The 19,640-nt window shown below is 35.5% G+C and overlaps 1 protein-coding gene and 1 pseudogene across 2 annotated transcripts; one reads left to right on the top strand and one right to left on the bottom strand.

The window, feature by feature from the left end:
• Window positions 1-226: 226 nt before the first annotated feature.
• LOC143236119 (tubulin beta chain-like) lies at window positions 227-11,848 on the bottom strand (annotated as a pseudogene). Its single transcript, XR_013019494.1, has 5 exons — window positions 11,774-11,848; window positions 5,167-5,186; window positions 3,780-3,832; window positions 1,617-1,843; window positions 227-1,139 (listed from the first exon to the last, which is right to left on the bottom strand). The product of XR_013019494.1 is annotated as a tubulin beta chain-like (transcript).
• Window positions 11,849-15,421: 3,573 nt separating this feature from the next.
• Window positions 15,422-18,813, top strand: LOC143236118 (uncharacterized). Its single transcript, XM_076474392.1, has 5 exons — window positions 15,422-15,558; window positions 15,833-15,956; window positions 16,705-16,771; window positions 17,462-17,624; window positions 18,459-18,813. Exons 1-5 carry the CDS (start codon window positions 15,422-15,424, stop codon window positions 18,496-18,498), a joined length of 531 nt encoding a protein of 176 aa, XP_076330507.1. The 3' UTR covers window positions 18,499-18,813.
• The last annotated feature ends 827 nt before the right edge of the window (window positions 18,814-19,640 follow it).

The raw sequence follows: 19,640 nt of genomic DNA, 5'->3' as shown, positions 1-19,640 counted from the left end.
GATGTACCAGCGCAAAAAATGCCTTTCACGTGAGCATAATTGGATTAGCAGTTTAAAGTAAAATAGCTAGTTACGTTAAATCAAAAGAAATGTAAACTTTGAGTATAAAACGAAACGTTTTTTATTTGTAATTTAAATGAAGAAAAAATCGAAATATGTTGACACATACTTCGTATTTATTATTAAACAGATCGATATTATTTTACCTACAATTTGATTTGCTATCTGACAGAAGTTAATCTTTAGTTATTCATATAATAATAAATAACACATTGTTGAACGGCTTAGTGGTTAAGGCGTTCGACAAACAATGTGGGTGATACGAATTCGAATTTTACTTACCACCAAATGTGCTCGCTCTTTCAGAGTTATAATGTGACAATCAGTTCCAGTATTGGTTGGTAAAATAGTGGCCCAAGCGTTGGTGGTGGGTGGTGTTAACTGGCTGACTTCTCTCTAGTTTATCACTAAATTACGGCTTGGAGAAATAATCCTTGTGTAGGTTTGTACGAAATTCAAGAATAAATCAGCAACAAAAATAACACACTGTTCAGAGGTTCTCTAGAACAGCTTCTGAATGGCTGTGCTTCTTTCAGTGAAGGTAAGCACTCATCTTCAATTTATTTTATTTTTTTAGAAGGAAAGTCATATCTGCTTTGCTGTTAGTGGGAATCCTTTCAATAAGGTAGTTTCTTGTATTTTTCATGTACTAATCAACCTCCTTGCTCATGTGTCCACGGTAAGTTGTTGCAACTGTCAGATGATGACCATGGGAAGGATCACAAACTGTCATCATGTTATTGGCATCAAACATCTGTCGGTCAGTTTAGGTCCACTAAGTGATCTGTACTACTGGCTTCTCCTGGTACATAACCTGGTATACAGAAATGTATTAAATGGAAAGGAACCATGCCAACAGCAAGTTCTCTGAGATCAGCACTCAGATGCCCAGGAAACCTTAGGCAAATAGTGTATCCAGACATTAAATGTTACCACAAGTTGGAGTAGTCAGTTTGAGAATACAGAAACAAATGTCGTACAGAGCATCGTTATCAATACGGAAGGTTTCGTCTGTGTTTTTTTTTTTTTTCACAAGTTAGTGGACAGAGAGAGTATGGTTTCACATCTGTGTCAAATGCCTACAGAGTAAATAATGTACAGAATAAAGTAGCAGTCATTTTTGGTTGTGATTAATAATTACAAGTTCACAAGTGAAATAAAAGTCTGTTTTGTCATGGGATATTTAATAACTATAATTAGTAACAAACCTATTACATTTATGGTGAAATACATGTTGTACAGACATGACATCTTTCCATTAACCATCTGTAATATGTGATTTATATCTGGATTATATTAAAGTTAAAACAGTTCAAATCACTTTTGGAGGTGATACAATAATTAATACAAAAACACCTACCATCACCAAATATATGCATCATGAATTTATGTCACTTCTTCTTTCTGTATGGAAAGTTACGGTATGAAGAAATAATTTATAAAAATGTTTTTTCTTATATTTTTTCATTCTTTTATATTTGCAACTGATATGTGTCAACGAAGGAACACTCACACAAATGTACAAAAATAAAACCATAAGAATATCTTTAAATCACCTTTGGAGATGGCATAACGCTGAAAGTGTTCATAATCCTGTTGGGATATTATTCCCAAATTTTGCAGATCAAGACAGCCCCTATTCCAAATCTAGTTCCTCCTTATGAACAACGAGTCAACTGGAAACCCTGGAAACAATCACATCTTTCTGATTCTTTCCTCACAACATCTCGGACAGTGTCCACTAGTTTAGCATATTTAGTTGTTTCCTGCTCCGCTATGACTTCTATAATATCAAGAATCCACTAGAAATTAAGAACATAATTACAGTTTTTTTGTTTTGTTTTTATTCATAATATATTAAATTAAGTTTTATATAAAGATTCAATTTTTAATGGTTGTAAAATATTTATTACCATGTGCTTGTTTGTTTGTAGATAAACACAAATGGCTATCTGTACTCTGCCCACTACATGCACCGAAACCTGGTTTGTTGCGTTGGAAGTCCGTAGGCTGTGCGTGTGTGTATATGGGATTGAGGATAGGGGTGTTCCTCTCCTACAAACGTCAAAAGAAATAGTTGGATATTCGACCGAAAGCATTTTAGACTACACACTAGCCATAAACAAAATTACCGGGCTTAGTTCGAATAGAACAACACAGAAAACATAGTTAACAACTTAAAAATGTTTGTCGTTATAACGTGTAAAAAACTGTATCAATAACCCTTAATTGCTGTGTTAATTCACTTGGCATAGCTCACGTGGACAACAAAGGATTGTATATAAAATTTGTTAAGAAGTTTAAAAAAGAAACGGGTTTCGTCCTTTTTCCCTTTCAGCGGTAAGATTGAGGACTTTTCACTCTAAAATTTTGATTTCGATATTCGTGGAGGGTAGAGTACAGAAAGTCCAATGTGTACATTGACGCTTAACAACAAACACAAGCAATGGATATCTTTACGACAATGTTTCACATTTTAGCCAAAATACTGACATAAAAATTGCCTTATATAAGTGGTATATGTGTATCTCAAACTGCAAACATTAATTGTTTTGTTTGTCTTTGAATTTCGCGCAAAGCTACATCAGGGTTACCTGTGCTAGCCGTCCCTAATTTCGCAGTGTAAGACTAGTTGGAAGGTAGCTAGTCATCACCACCCACCGCTAACTCTTGGGCTACTCTTTTACCAAGGAATAGTGGGATTGACCGTCACATTATAACGTTCCCACGGCTGAAAGGGCGAGCATGTTTGGTGGGACGGGGATTCGAATCTATGATTGCCAGATTGCGAATCGAACGCCCTACCCACCTGGCCATACTGGGCCTCTAAAAGCTTTAAGATGTTTGAATGCAGTCCTAAACTAGCCTCACCACTAATTACAGGATAACTTGAATTATAATTTTATAGACTTGTATTTTTTTTTATACATGTAATGTACTGCCCTCACCCGCAGTGGCTCACTGAGAGGCATATAACGCTAAATAAGGGGTTCGAGCCTTGTAGTGCGCAATTTATTTTCATTTACTTCCTGTCAGAATTTTGAGCATTGATTTTCTTGCATTTGAAATGAAACAAATGTAGAAACAAGTAAATATTAACTAATATTAAACTGATTATTTTAAACATAATGAAATATTAAACTGATTATATTAAACATGATGAATATGCACTAAGCCGTGACCTGACTATAAAAATGTGTTATGATGATTCTTAGTCTGTGAGCACATTAATTCTCTGAATATTATTTGTGGAACGAAAATATATGATTAGGCACAAATAAGGTAAGTACTGCAGAGTGATTTTAAGATGTAGAGAACCGTTAACTGTTATGATTGAAAAAACATTAATGATTATATATATTGCACTAAACAACATGTCGGGTGATGTGTCACCCAGGTTAGAGTCCGGGCTGCACTATATTAGGTTAGTAGGATTACTGTAGGCCGTAATGTAAGTGGAACGAACCTTAAAAGGCAATCAAAGAAGCTGCCCAGCTGATACCAGAAAACATTAACCGAAACTGGTTCTTAATGTTGGCGAACACCCATTTAAAACCCCATGTTACGGTACCAGTAACGTAAATTGGCCTAAGTATATATATATAGACACACACACACATAGTTTCTTAGCTTATGTTAATCATAAATACGTCATAAAAAGTTGTATTATTTGAATTATGGTAGTAAATCAATATAACAGTTTGTTTTTTTGTTTTTACCTGAAACAAGAATCTGTTTTACGGTTAACTCAAAGAAGTTTTCTTTTTCAAGGCTAGAATAAACAAACAACATATCATTTTAGTGAGGAACCTACTGAATTGAATAATTAATTAAAACATGCAATAACAGCATATTTTACAGTGGGCAAGTTTCTCTTAATAATTACAACGTTTTGATCCATGGTATCGAGTCATCATCACGTCGAAACGTTGTAACTATTAAAATCATAACTTGCTCACTGTAAAAGTTGCCGTTATTGCATTTTGAATTAATCAAACACATAATTTTATGTTACAACAGTTACCTCAGAAACGTGTTGTACAATGATCTTACGTTCAAAATGTTTATTGAAATGAGACTTGATATTGTTTTATTTTCTAACATATTTTTCTCTTCTGTGTTCAGGCATTAGGCGGTTGTTATTGTTCAAAGACATGAAGTTCAATTTTATTATTTGTACGTTCAAACTTAACAACAAACAACACGTGCAATTTCCAGCCGTGACGTCTTGCGAATTCATATACGATGATTCACGCGAGAGTTTCTATAATTCACATAGATACAATAGTACGTTCATATACGAAATATTTGTCCGAGATGTCTTTCCTCTTTTTGTTTTACAGTCTAACTATTCTGTGCACAGTTCAGATACTTTATTAATAGCAGGAAATATTTACGATTTTTTTTACTCCACAAAAATCTGAAGGGCACTATTTATTAGAGCAACTAAATAAATTGACTGATTTTGTGAATACGACCAGACACCGTTAAAGTTCGATAGTATTTATCTCAGCGACAGTTGTTCTTCCATCTAAGGTGGTAATTACATTTTGAAGAAGCTTTAATCGCTGGACAAAAACCAAACGTTCTGTATTTCAGTTCATGTCAAATCAGGGATCTTAACGATTCTTTTCTAGAGGAAATAAGTTATATCACGACTAAAATTGCGGCCGGCATGGCCAGGTAGTTAAGGCACTCGACTCGTAATCCGAGGGTTGCGAGTTCGAATCCCCATCACACCAAAACATGCTCGCCCTTTCAGCCGTGGGGGCAATATAATGATACGGTCAATCCCACTATTCGTTGGTAAAAGAGTAGTCCAAGAGTTTGCGATGGGTAGTGATGACTAGCTGCCTTCCTTCTAGTCTTACACTGCTAAATTAGGGACGGCTAGTGCAGATAGCCCTCGTGTAGCTTTGCGCGAAATTAAAAACAAACAATCCAAACCAAACGACTAAAACTGAGTGAGTTAAAGAGGTTAAGTAGTTTTAAAGTGCTTTAACTAATAATAATAATATCTATCGTATCTGTTTTAATATAAATGTTGTTATTATTCTGAAATCGTAACAAACACTTCATTCTTCCCCACATCCTGCTTAAACTTACACAGCAGATTCATACAGAACCTCCCGTTATTAGTCTGACTCGTTAAACTGGTTTAAACTGAGGCGTCATTGTAGTGTACGTCGATTCTCTCTAACTGCGTGTTTAAGTTTTCGTGGTAAATTTCGAGCTCATCAGAAGTCTTCCCAGAACCGCGAATGTGTACACTCGTTCAAATTGTGTAAGATATAACAGCAAAAGTTTCTTTACTTACAAAATTTAATCTAAAATAAGAGAACTGGCTTTGTTTAGCTTGTAATTCCGAGGCCTTTAGATACTGTGACTGTACAATGAAGGGATACTACAATAGTCATTTAGTCATATTGTACAAGAGACTGTTAAACAAATATTAGGATCTTAATATTATCAGTTAATTTATTAAGAACATTCAGTAAATCAGTTTACAAACGTTGGAGCTCTGGTGAAAATACGCTATTCTTTCTGAAGAATTATACTCTTGACATTAACCGTAGTTTTTACTAGAAGTTTAGCTACATATAGAATGTTCTGGTTGCTGTGGGGATAGTTTTTAGGATATAAATATTGGTAATCGGCACTTTATTGTCAAACTATATATGTAATGAACACACACGCTATGTTAGTGCAAGTGACAATACGTTTTATTATCCCTAAATCAAAGAAGTAAATACAGGTGCTAACGGGGATACAACAGAATTATATATTTTGGTCTTCAAAATACATTTAATTTCTCATGATGAATTACATTAACCTTAATAACAGAAGTCTACAACCAATATTTTTTTTCTATGGCTCTTGATTTCGGAATTTTACACACTTGATCATTCCTTATTGTTGTCGCCCCCTAGTAGCACAGCGGAATATTTGCGGTCTTAAAACGCTAGAAACCGGGTTTCGATACCCGTGGCGGGCAGAACACAGATAGCTCTTTGTGTAGCTTTGTGCTTAAATACAAAACAAACAAAATCCTTATTGTTTTCTTAAGCTCAATGAGTGATTTTGTTTGTAACAACAGACCGTATTCAACAACGCTTCTGTATCACAGAACTGCTGGAATGGGTATCAACAGTTGTTCTCTGCTTTATCCGTAAAAGTGTTAATACCCATATGAGTCGTTCCGAGATACATTTTTACTTCAAGTGGGTTTCTCGTCATCAAGAATAAAAAAGCTTCTGGTTATAATTCGAAACTAAAGCGAAGTTATTGCTCAGTTGCTGAATATGTTTTTAAAAAAAATCAAAGTAAATAAAGAAAAAAACAAACAAAAACGCAAAGTAACTTTAAACGAGCAAATATCTTTCACTTGAATATCCAAAACCAAATTATAATAAATGGCATAATACTATACGTGAATGAAATGATTTTGTTTAGAATACTTATTAACCAGTGGCGTATCTAGGTAGGGGCTAGAGGGGGCTCACTCTCTGGGCCCATTGATTATTTTATTCTGTGTAAAATTACATGGGATATAAGGTCCACAAAAATTATTAGCCCCTGGACTCACACAACCTTAAATCCGCCACTGTTATTAACTATTTTACATAATGGCTTAGGATAGGATATAACTGTAAATCGTTTCGAATGCAAGGGCAAAACTACCAGGTCCCACAGTGTCTGTTTTTGCTCAAATTTGTGTTGTATTGCAATTGGTCTCACCAGTATGAAACCTATAGCAAGATTACTGGTTTCGTTATGCTATGGCGTTGTATACAACAACTACTTTATTTTATATAGAACTGCAACGTTGTTAACGAGAGTAGCTTGTCATATATTTGACTGGTTCTTAATTTTTCATAAAAGTATATTTTTATTATATATGACTAGTAATGAGACACGATAATAATCTATGTACTCATTCCACAGTCTACACTTACAGATTTTCCTTTTTGTCTTTTCACTCTATACAACTCTCACGTTACATGTATATCGTGAACAGTTATAAAAATTATTAATACTTCTGAAAAAGTCAGTTACTATTCAACCACAAGTAGCAAAGATATATCATAGATACCAGTAACTAACAAGTAAGAAGGACGAATCTCATATACCAGCAAATAAGTTGTAATTTTTTACATCCGATTAATAAAAATATGTCAAAGATACCAGTAATTAAGAAGTTCTAATTTTTTATATATGTGATAACAAGGACATATCATAGATATCAGAAACTATGACGTAAGAATCACGTGACTTTTCTGTGGATTGTTTCGAGACTCGTAAGAGATGGTGTAATATAAATACACACACGTGAACCGCACTTTTGGCTTACTCACCATCACCCACTACTGCGTGATGGCCACAGCTGTTCTAGACGGTGAAAACCGGTATTTTAGTAGCAGTGAAATACGGTTGTGGTGAATGAAAAAAACATATGTGATTTAGAAATGACAGCTCACCAACGCGCGTTATTACAGTGTAAAAATAAGTTTCTATTCACTTGTAACATTGCTGTTTCCATGACGCTCTTGTCCTAATCATGTGTTATTTTTATAGTTTTATATATACTGAATCGTAATAACGTTAATACAGTCTGCTGCAGGATTGAAATATAGTCGGAAGAACTCGGGACTCATTTTCAAGGACTAAAGTAGCACGATCTATCCATGAGCCAATGATAAAATTTGTGAAACGTTAGGTAAACAAGAGTAAGAGCTAAAACGTAGGTCCTGCATGACCAGGTGGTTAAGGCGCTCGACTCGCAATTTTAAAGTCACGGGTTAGAAAACTCGTCACACCAAACATGTTCGCCATTTCAGCCGTGGAAGCGTTATAATGTTACGGTCAATCCTACTATTTGTTGGTAAAAGAGTAGTCCAAGAGTTGACGGTGGTTGGTGATGACTAGCTGCCTTCTCCTTTGTCTTACGCTGCTAAATTAGAGATGGCTAGCGCAGATAGCCCTCGTGTAGCTTTGCGCGAAATTAAAAACAAACACGGAAACAAAATAAAGTTCAAACGTAAGACTTAGTTACACTTAAAATAGCATATACGCAATTCGTTATGAAGGTAATTAAAATAATTTTAACAACGTAAACAAATGCAGCTCTTTGACTTAGCTTCACTCTGTAATGATAATAAAATAAGCAAACTTCTGTGAAGTTAATGGAAAAGTATCATTTCCAAAAAGTTTTAATGATTTTTCTTCTAAAATCTAGCTTTATAGTATTATTGAAAATATTATGCATCAGTAAAAGAACCCAAAAGACTGCATTTTATGTATTTTATCTTACTAAAGTGAACGTCTGTTAATCAGGTATCTTAACCTACCTTTACACCATTCTGATTACGTAAAATTTCTCGAATTTTGATTCCGTGATGATTCGGTCCGAATTATTTTATTCCCGCTTTCTCAATAAACAGTGGTAGTAACGAATATCCATATAATACATGTATATAGTTTTGAAGAATTTTCAGAATGATCAGTGTAGATGCACATTTTTTAGTGTTGCGGTGTAACTAGTTAGGTGCTGGCTTTGTTAATTAATGCTTGTATATTTCTGCACAGTCTGGTTAACAAAACAACCATGTTTAGATTTCACTCCCCAAATGATGCCATAACGCCACCAGTCAGTCTGGAGCACCGCAATGCGCAACACACGCGTACATAGCACGTCTTGCAAACTGCCCGTAATAGTAAAATGTAGTTGTAGAATGTAAAACACAAGGTCGAATCGTTAAACATGCACCAATGTGTAAGAAGGAAGGAATGTAGGGAGAACCTCATGATGAAAGTTATATAAGAACTGTCTCTTGTTCATTTTAAAGTACAGTTTGATTTATTAGTTGTATCGACACTAATTAATGTATAGGGTATTATAAATTTAAAATACACTTCTCTTAACATTTGTAGGCCGATATTGAATCTTACATATCTGTTAATAAACTTGACGTTCATAGTTCCTAGAATACGTATTTAACTAAGCTATCACATGATGTCTAATTACTGGTACATCATTGTATTGATATACCTACAGTTAAATTAGCAAGTGTTTACAATGGTGTATTTACGTAGGAGCAAGAAGGGGCTCAGCGCCAGGGTCCATGGTCTTATTGGGGGCCCATTGATAATTTCATTCTATGTAAAATTACATGGGATATAGGGCCAACAAAAATTACACTATGTAACAAATTTTTTACTTTTTCTTGTTCCTGTGCAGAAAGTGTTGTTTCCCAGTTGCTTATGCCTTAAGTAAATGGAAAAGACCTATTTTTCTCTTCAGACTTTGCTTTTGAGACCTGGGAACGTATAACGTATTTGGGGCTGATACGTGAAAGTGATTTATGTTACAGTCGCAAATCTCGAAAAACTACTCACTTCTAAACATTTTGTTCGTTTTTGTATAACTTTAGTATAAATACATGTAAATCGTGATTCATATGTTGTTTTATTCAGACCTTATGTAAATGAAAATTTGCTCATTTTTTCACATAGAAAATAGGTTAATTTCTAAATTTCATTATCCAGGTTACAAAAGCAAAGTTTGAAAGGAATAATGGTCATTTTCTGTATTTTTACAGCATAAGCAATTAAGAAATAATACATACTATCCAGGAACAAAATTTGTGTTACATAGTATTATTAGCCCCTGTGCCCACAGAACCTTAAATCCACCACTGAGTGTTTATATAACTAAACACTTCTGTTGGCTTTGGCCCTGGAGTATCTTTGGTTGATTTGCATTATATATCATATTAAATACTTCTAACTTAAAATACTGTAAATATGCCTGTTAAAATAAGATCGATTTAATATCGTATTATTGTTTAGCGAAGTAAGTAATAATAATATTCATAGAATATTATATTTTATTTATATCGGTTTCAAATATGGTTCTGTTAGTTCACATTTATTTGACCTAACCGTCTATGTGTACAGTTGATTAGTTGCAGAATCAAAAAAATCGTTTCAAGGTATACTGAGAAAAAAAGTTTTAGTTATTTCTAAAGAAGTATTCCACAACATCACATCGTCGCTCGATGAATTAGCAGACTTTAAACAATGATAAACTGCGAGGTTCGATTTCCTGCGGTGGATAACCCATTGTGTTGCTTTCACAGATAGAAAACAAGAACGACACTACCTCGCCCTCTACTGGCAGTTTCACTCTAGTAGTTATAAATCTCTCATTAAAGTACCATCAACTCTATCGTGAGCATTAAGAAGATACTAGATGTTAATGTAAATAAACATGGAAAAAGTGTTTGTTTTAAAATTCCACAAAATAAATAATGATTAGTATTTTCTCTAAAGCATTTAGTAAATTTATTTGTTAAAGCTGACCTTTAACATCAAAGCTTTGACGTCACAAGAACGCCCTTCTCTTGTTGGATGAATTCAAAAAGTGAAAGTTTATACCAACTCGCAGACTTGAGTGTTGCAAGTTCGTAAATATGCTGCTATCCCACCAGGAGATTTTACATAAGGAAATAAAACATATTAATAGGATACATGTAATATATTTTTCATACCGTAATTCTCATAGTCACAAAGCTTCTATGGCTATTCACTGTTTAATTGTTTTATAAATAAGTAAGAAAACGAATCTTATAAGAATTCGCAGATGCAGCCACGATCTGATTATTTCTCACGGTTATTGGTTTGTTTTGAATTTCGCACAAAGCTACACGAGGGCTAGCTGTCCTAGCCGTCTCTAATTTTGCAGTGTAAGGCTAGAGGGAAGGCAGTTAGTCATCGCCAACCATTGCCAATTCTTGGACTACTTTTTTACCAACGAATAGTGGGATTGGTAGTAATATTATAACGCTCCCATGGCTGAAAGGGCGAGCATGTTTGGTGTGATGAGACTTCGAACCCGCGACCCTTAAATTACGAGTCGAGTGCTTTAATCACCTGGGGATGTGTAATCTGAAGTCTATTGCACTTTTCATTACTAAAGAGTAACCCAAAATTTGATGGTAGGTCGTGCTGACTAACTATCTTACGTTTTAGTTTTACTACCTATAAGTTGGGGACAACTAGCACAAAAAGCCCTCGAGTAGCTTTGCCTAAAATTCAACATACAGTAAATTTCGTAATATATTATGGTGGGAATATTGTATAAAGTTCTGTAGTTGCTAATTCGAGGAACGTCTCAAAGATTGCTGCGCCTGTCCTTGGTCACAGTTGAACCTTTTAGAGGCTGAACTTGTGAAATAAAGAGAGCTCCTAGGTGCAAAAAAAAAAAGAAAAAAAGAAGCTAATCTTATAAACGATTCTATGTGATTTGAAACTGGATATTATTAGACGAGACCCTGAGTACAAATATGATTAATGTTATAAACTTCACGAGACGACCTTTCATAGAACTGGGGTAGAGATAGGTCACGCAGACAAGTGGGCTTCGGGGTCGTAGCCCTGTAGCAGTTGTTCCGGCTACACTACCTATATGCACACCACTAGTTTTCTATGTTTTCACGTCATCTGAGCAGTAGTCAGAGGTGGGGTGGAAGGCAGTTGATAAAAAATATACAACATATAATAACTTGAAAATAACAACTACATGACTTCAATGTAACATGTTTAGACAGAAAATTATTTGCAAATAATATAAAAGATAAAAATAAATCCGAAAGAATTCTTCCTGGTTTTCGAATGAATCGAATTATCTTATAAAACAAAACAACTGGTATGCCAAAGGGGAGAGTGTTCCCCATTCAGGATCCGCCTGTGTCAACTGACTAAGCATTTTAACTTGAAATAGCCCCATAACCGGATCAATGGAACAAGAAAGCATATATTTACTTCCAAATAATTGTAAAATATAATCAGGTGCTTAATAAACGATGAGTTAAAGTAATAATGACCATAATTCTCGAATTAAACAATTGTTGGTGAAAAGGATATTAAATTAAGATCTGACGAGTCCCCAACTTCCCGAGAAAATAGTAAAAGAAGAACAAACAATCTGGTAATCTGGTTCATCTTGTTTGTATACTTGGAAAGAGCCTTTTAAGGAAAAAAAAATATATATATACAATTCTCGCTTAAAATCACACCGAAAGAAAGTTTGTGTGCTGTGGCTGAAAACACCCAAGCGTTGGCGTTAGCATCCCAGAGAAGTTAAACCCCCTTCGAAAATTTTAACGTGGGCGAGAGGAAACCACACAGAATTGACGTGCATTGGAAGTGGAAACACACCTGCTTGCACGTGGAGCCCGACCTCAATCAAAAGCGCCCGAAAATAAGCAATCTTAAACATTCACAAGTAGTAAAGAGAGAAAGGAAGACAAAACGTGACAACTAGAAACAGCCTGTTCTCAAGATTAAACAAACGTCATATGCTGAAATCTATTCAATACTAGTGACTATAGTTTAGTTCGTCTATATGTAGCAACTATAATTAACAAATATAGCAAACAGGTTTAGCCTCTAACACGCCAATTACCCCTTTCTTACAAAGAGAGAAAAGCTTGTCTTTATCTTAACCTCGTAATTTTTTATTCGTCTCGAAGTTGGGTTTTATTATTATCATATAGATATATTGCATTTGTTGTTGGGTTTTTTTTTTTCATGCATTTATCTTTGTCTGAGAACTAACAAAACTCTGGGAAGTATTGAGAACCGTATGTGGTGGAAAAAGGCAGTAATCGGTTCTGGGTCTTCTTGTTAGGAAGGCAGATGTGATATCGCCTTTTTAGTCACTATTTAGAGTTTACATTAAGCCCCCCAGTGGCTCAGCGGTATGCCTGCAGACTTACAACGCTAAAATACGAGTTTTGATACCCGTGGTGGGCAGAGCACAGATAGCCCATTGTGTAGCTTTGTACTTAATTCAAAACAACAACAAGTTTACATTGAGAAAGCGGTGGACTCAGCAGATGGCCCGATATGACTTTGCTATGGGAAAACACACATACACTGGAAAGTAATTTTTACTCTGCGAAGCGTAAATCTAAACACAAGTAAAGCGTGTGTTTACTTTTTGTAAAATATCAACTACTGAAGCAAAACACATAATGTGGCTTAAGCTTCAACATATTTATATTTTCTCTTAACTTAATGATGTTTGTTTTTTAATTTAACGCAAAGTTACGCGAGGGTTATCTGCGCTATCCGTCCCTAATTTAGCCGTGTAAGACTAGAAGGAAGGCAGCTAGTCGTCACCACCTACCGCCAACTCTTGGGCTACTCTTTTACCAACGAAGAGTGGGATTGACTGTAACTTTATAACACTCCCACGGCTGAAATGGCGTGCATGTTTGGTGTGACGAGGATTCGAACCCGCGACCCTCAGATTAGGAGTCGAATGGCTTGACCCACCTGGCCATGTCAACTTAATGAACAAACTAGTGATGTACACTGTAAAAAATAACCGTTTTATAACAAAGAAATGCCTCGTTATTTTACGGAACATACGCATGTTTTCTGATCTACGCTGGTAAGCATCGTGAAATCACGCTGCTAACCAACGTAATCAACACTGCGGCCCGCTCAGGTACCGCCTTTCAAGCCCATGGCATTGCAAAGTAGCTAGCGCGGGGCTAGATGCGCGTACGCGCGTGTTTATCAGCTATAGCCGGACTCTGCTGACGCAGTGCTGGATGCGGGGTCATGAACTAGGTCGCTCGCGGCACCGGAAGCGAGAATTGTGAATTCACACAAAGGAATCAGCAGTGCCAGTGGATCGTGGATGCAGTTTGTTCCGAATAGAGTCTAGCGTCAACTTGCGTTCTACACCTCATCAGTTTATTTACCCCTTGTTTAGACCTACGCAATCCAGATTCAGTTTAATTTAAATTAACTTTGTGTTGTGCATTTCCAGGAGGCAGGTTTGTATTTTATTTGGTTCATAACCATTGATATTACTGGTACATAGATAAATCTACTAACGTGAAGCCCAATGTCTACTTCATGACAAACTATATTCTAGGCCTATTGTGTTGCCTAAAATTGTAGCTTTCTAGCGATCTAACGTCAGGCCTGGTCAATTCGTATCAGGTATTTGGGAATGTGCGGTACCTGGGTACCGTTTGATGATAAACGGTTCCTGATTGATGATCTGATGAACCTTATACTATAATAGGTATAGGCTAAGTCCTAGTAGTGTAGATTCTTCAGATCTGGTCGTCTGGTTACCTTGTGAGAGCATATTCTTAGATTCAGTCATGCATGGAAGCTAGGCCTAAAGATCGTAGGTAGGCTGAACTTCACGTTTTTCTTTAAAAACTGCCATAGCATTTTTATGAAATTGCACTCTTCAGTATGTTTAGCTAGATAAATTACCATCCAGTTAATTTAGCAACAATATTCCAGTCACCAAATTTGCCTAAGTAAAAGGCTCGCTAATATTAGGGTTTTACAGCAAGTACATGGCATGATCAGTCTGGCTGCTGGGCATGAAGTTATAGGGCAAGAATTTTACTGATGTTTAGAGTATTCCAAAATTATAAAGAGATTATGTTAAAATTTTGGGCCAACTTTTGAGCGAATCATATAACATGGCACATTTTTGGTCCTGAGTGGTTTACATGATTAATCCCAGTTTGGTGCATTTTAGCAGGTGATTCCTTCTGTAATTAACAGTTATGCAAGAATTTTGAATTGCTTCTCCAAAAGTAAGTGAAAGTGAGCAGGAGTTGATCAGTTGTTTCGCAAGTTCTTTCAACAGACAAGGCCTGGCGTGTTGGTTAAAGCCAAGATTTTAATTCCTGTGCCATACCCCATCACTTATCCACTTAATCTTGGAGATCTCACCATGCCCTGCTGCTTAGTTCATTTCCTATATCAATTTTTTTCACTATTCTGGTCTTGTTTGTTAGAGTTTAACTGAAACTCAAAATGTATCGCTGTACTATTTGTCACTTTAGAACATCTTCTCTGCGAACGTATGGCAGTCATTATAACTCATTCCATGCAGCTTTACCAAATCCTACTATACCTTGTCCAGTGACTGACTGTTGTGAAAACTTGCCAATATTTCCTTCTCTTAAATCACACATTTCAAGGCAGCATAAGGGAGAATATTCAAAACAGTATGTTGACTCTGATAGTATACAGCTGCAATGTGAGATAAGGCATTGCTTAGCAAAATATTTGGGTTTGAAACCTTTTATTGCTCATTTGAAGGGATATATAAAGGATGGTATTAAAATTGCATGTCCCTTCCAACAATGTGATAAGCGATTTGAGGTTGTGTCAAGTTTCAGTTCTCACTTGAGCAGATATCACAAGGACACCTCAGTTCATCACCTGCATGTAGCCATCCTCTGAGAGATTTGACAACCTGAATCGTTGTAGCAGAGGCAACTCTTTCCGCAGGAAGCTGCTGGAAGAAAAGAAAATGGAGGTACAACTGGTAGTGCTAAGAGAAAGTCTGCCTCAGTGCTGCAGCAGGATAGCTATGGCTGTATCAGGTGGCAGCCTGATCTGCCCGACGGGGAGACTGAGGAAAGCCAGGAACAGCAGAGGTGCTGGCTTGTAGAAGAATACCACCGTGGTAGTACCGACACGCCAAGGGTGATTCAAAGTATGACCAGCACCTACCTGTCACAGCTACCTTATTAACAAAGGTGCTCACTTGTCAGCAGTGAGAGTAAATTGGCCTTTCCTTTACAGCCAGCATACTTTCTAAGCCATTTTGAATACCTTATGGACTTCAGTTTATTTGAAAGACTTGACCATGAGATGACCAGTAGGGCAGACAAGATGCTGAGGTACTGTCAATCACAAACAAATGTAACTGTGGCAACAGCAGCAGCCCAGTTGACAATGCTAGCGAAGTGGTTGGAAATGTTAGTCCCAAGGTGTATGGCACCCTCTTGCTGCTTCCTCTGATCTTTGGAGAAGATAAAGAAGACCTCTTTAAAACTGCAGAGGTAAGGCTTTCACTACAGCTTTTATAATGAGTGAAAATAGGAACAATTTATTTTGGCAGATTTTGCAAAATGATATCATATTTCAGTTAAAATACCTTTGTATACATCAAGCTCTAGTGACCAGATGCTCTTCCTGTTTTAGAGATTTTGGTAAATTTTTCTTAAATGTTTGCTAATTTCTGTAAATATTGACAAGTTTAATTATAAGAAAATAGGATTAGCAAATTTATGTCAAATATAAGCTTGAAAAAAACAGAGACCTGTGGTAGGGCTACTATTTAAGGAAATACTGTTCTCTGTAATACTGTACATTTTAATACTACTGCCTAATTTAACTTAGTACCAAGGTTCTTTTCACAAACATTTAGTAGACTGACAGTATCCAGCATTAACATAATTAACATAAAACGCTTATCTAAGATTTGAAACAGGATTATACTGTAAACAGGAAAATATTCACTAAAGAAAAATATTCATCAACCTTACCAATGTTGCCAGTCCTTGAAGATTTTCCCCAGCAAAATGAGCCATTTTGAATGTTGTATTATGGATCACTGAAGTTGGCAGAATTTATACAAATGAATTAAGCACTTATGTGACCGTCAAATTAGGGCTGCACTGCAGATAAGTTCATATTATAATCCTGATTACAAATCAACTTTTGCTGTCACTTGACCTGCTGTATGTTTCCAGTATTAGACACTAATTTATAAATACATGTAATAGGATTATATAATTTTTTCAACAGGATATCATCACATCTGCTGATTTAGAACAACATGATGACCTACCTCACCCCCATGTAGTCATCAGAGGTAAGATACTTATTAATATATTCTTACTCATGCATACTGTTTTTGTACTTGTTTTTTTTTTTTTTTGGGGAGGGGGGGGTATGTGCATCACATTGTATGCCTATTTTTCCATTTAATGGACTTCATTGTGTTTTTTGAAACTCTAAAACCTTCATTAAGAACAATTAGTCATGTTTTTCTTTAAATATATTAAAAATAACAAGAAAATGATAATGAAGGCCTAAAGTTTGAGATATGTTTAAAATATATGGCACCACTGCAGATTATATAATACAATATTCAGAATTTCTTGATGTTTCTGTAAATTTAGAGTTTAGACCTGTGAATTGCTAGACCTCAATTTTTTTGACCATTCAAGGTCAAAGTTACACAGTCCTGCATGGCAAAAAATGTGGGCAACTCACACACACAGGAGACACACAGACGTCACTGAAAATATGATAGCTGCCTCTGATAGAAGAGGGCAGCTGTAATTATTTCCTTGTTAGGCAGTTTGCTAAGTACTTTGTTTTATTTGTAACATCAGGAGAGATATATAAAAGAAAACTACACACTACAGGCTGCAGGGTTCCATATGTGGTTTTGGTCTGACCTGAATTATCAGGGCTGAAAACTTGATAACAGTATTAACAAGACAATATGCCTCACAAGAACATCAAAATGTACTCTTGTTGTTTTATATTTTTGTAGGAAACCATCCATTTGAAAATAACTGCTATGCAGTTGTAGAAGGATGTATCCTGGCAGAAAATGTCACCCTACGGATGGCAGTTGGTTTGACCATAGCAGCTTATTATAACTTGAACATCACCTACCCAGAGTCCATTGCCAACACTCTTGAATTTATTCAAAGGTTTGGAATAGCACTTTCTTAATTTACCTGTATTTACTTACATAATTTCTTTTGACCTGTAAATGAAGATGATAAATATGAATAGTTCTTTCCTATGCAAAAGAATACCGGTATTTTGGTTGCTACCCATCAGTTTAATAGAGCCATTCTTAGGACCAAGGTTAAATGTTCCCTACTCACAGTTTGTCTTTTAAAAGTTTTAAACTTGTACTAATCAATTTGCATGTATTTAGACTGGCCGACATGCAAGGCCAGCTGAAGTAGTTAGTTAGTCTTACTACACAGGTCCTCTCTCACATGTTCCAGACCTGTTTCACCATACAAAACTCAAGCTTAGGCCACAAGAAATACAGATTTGTGAATCATCGCTATCTGCATCCAGTCTTGGCTGCCCTATAAACATTTTTATGGCTTTACTGAATAAAATTTTTTAAAATATTATATGTTAACAGCATGAAATGTATATTTGCTAGAAGTATTTGGTTGAATATTCAGTTTAAAAAGTTATGTCACCAGTAGGCAGAAATAGAAGTACATGGTATTTGCAGCAGAATATGACAATTTTTTCTATAAGAGAATTGACATGTATGAAAAATTGAGCGATTTTTGTTGCAAATTGAACAGTGGACTGGTCAGAATAAAAAAAAAGTGCCCCTGTAACCCACTCTAGAAGGAATAAAAGGATGAGTAACAAAAGATTTGTTCCTTGTGGCCTTATTGTATTTTGTTATAATGCAGATAATTTGAATTGTCAAAATGTTATGAAAAATATATATATAAAACAGAATTCCAGGATATTATGACTCATTTAACCATGCTTATCAATTTTAACAGGATCTTCCTTGGCATAAATCCTCAGAGGGGCTCCTCTTGAGGAAGACCAACAAGAGGAGGCCTGCCTTTAGTACCAAAGTTAGAAAGTTGATAGACAATCTAAGGGATTTTGATAATGATATCTCAGTTATTTACTGAGATTTTATTTCTGCTTAATAAAAGATGGACAATAAAAGTTTAAACAACTGCAAGACTTTATGGTTTCTAATATTGAAATTTAACCAGTTAATAAATAGGAACATTGGCATGACATTCCTTGTGTACCATTATTTCATGTTTTTTTGAAAAACAAAATATCATCAGTTTGCAATAAATATGGAAAATAAACAGGAGTCTCTGTTTTTTTTATTTCAAGAAAAAGTCATATGTCTCTTTCTTTCTATTAATGTTATGCTAAAAATGCAGGCCCCGCGCATGTTATCATATTGAGCATTTCTTTCTGTAAAGTAACATCACCATGGTCGTAAAAATTATACACTCCATATTACTGTAAAATTACTCCACATCAGCATAAAAATTACCCTGCCTTCCATGTAAAATTACTCCTATCAGCATTAAAATTACACTACATTGCTATGTAAAATTACACTGTATTTGCATGAAAATTACGGTGTATTGCCATGTTAAATGACAAGATTTGTTTTTGCAATGCACCGTAAAAATTACACCAGTGTAGCGTCAACTCTGCTGCCACTACATTGCAGTGTAAAATTACGAACAATTTCTAACAGTGTATGTTGTTTGAGCGAATGTTTATTAACAGCAAATATAGCACTAAGTTTAATAAAGTTATTTAAAAATAGAAATATTTTGGTAAAGTTGAGAAATGGAAAAATATCATCAAATAAAAACACCAGCAAACTATAGGAACTTTCGTAACGTTACAGTGTCACCCAAGGATAAAATCTTAAAAATAAGCTTGACCCTTCAACTTCACAAGCTCTCAAACTTGTAAGATCCTGTTACCTCAGCAGTAATGAGAATGTTAACGCTATGTGATATCCACAGTTCGATCCTTGCACTGAAACACACACAGATAATTCATATTGTTGCTTCGTGTTTAAATTTGTATTGGTATTTTGAGTTTATGACAAATCTGCTAATAATTTTGAACTACATACTAACCAGATAGAAGACAGTCGGTCAGCAGCACCATATTACCCACACTAAGGCATTGACTCT

Source organism: Tachypleus tridentatus, chromosome 13 (assembly GCF_004210375.1).
Source record: "Tachypleus tridentatus isolate NWPU-2018 chromosome 13, ASM421037v1, whole genome shotgun sequence".
In the NCBI taxonomy this organism is placed as follows: domain Eukaryota; kingdom Metazoa; phylum Arthropoda; class Merostomata; order Xiphosura; family Limulidae; genus Tachypleus; species Tachypleus tridentatus.
The sequence above is the reverse complement of the archived record's forward strand: the minus strand, read 5'-3'. Positions and strand labels throughout refer to the sequence as shown.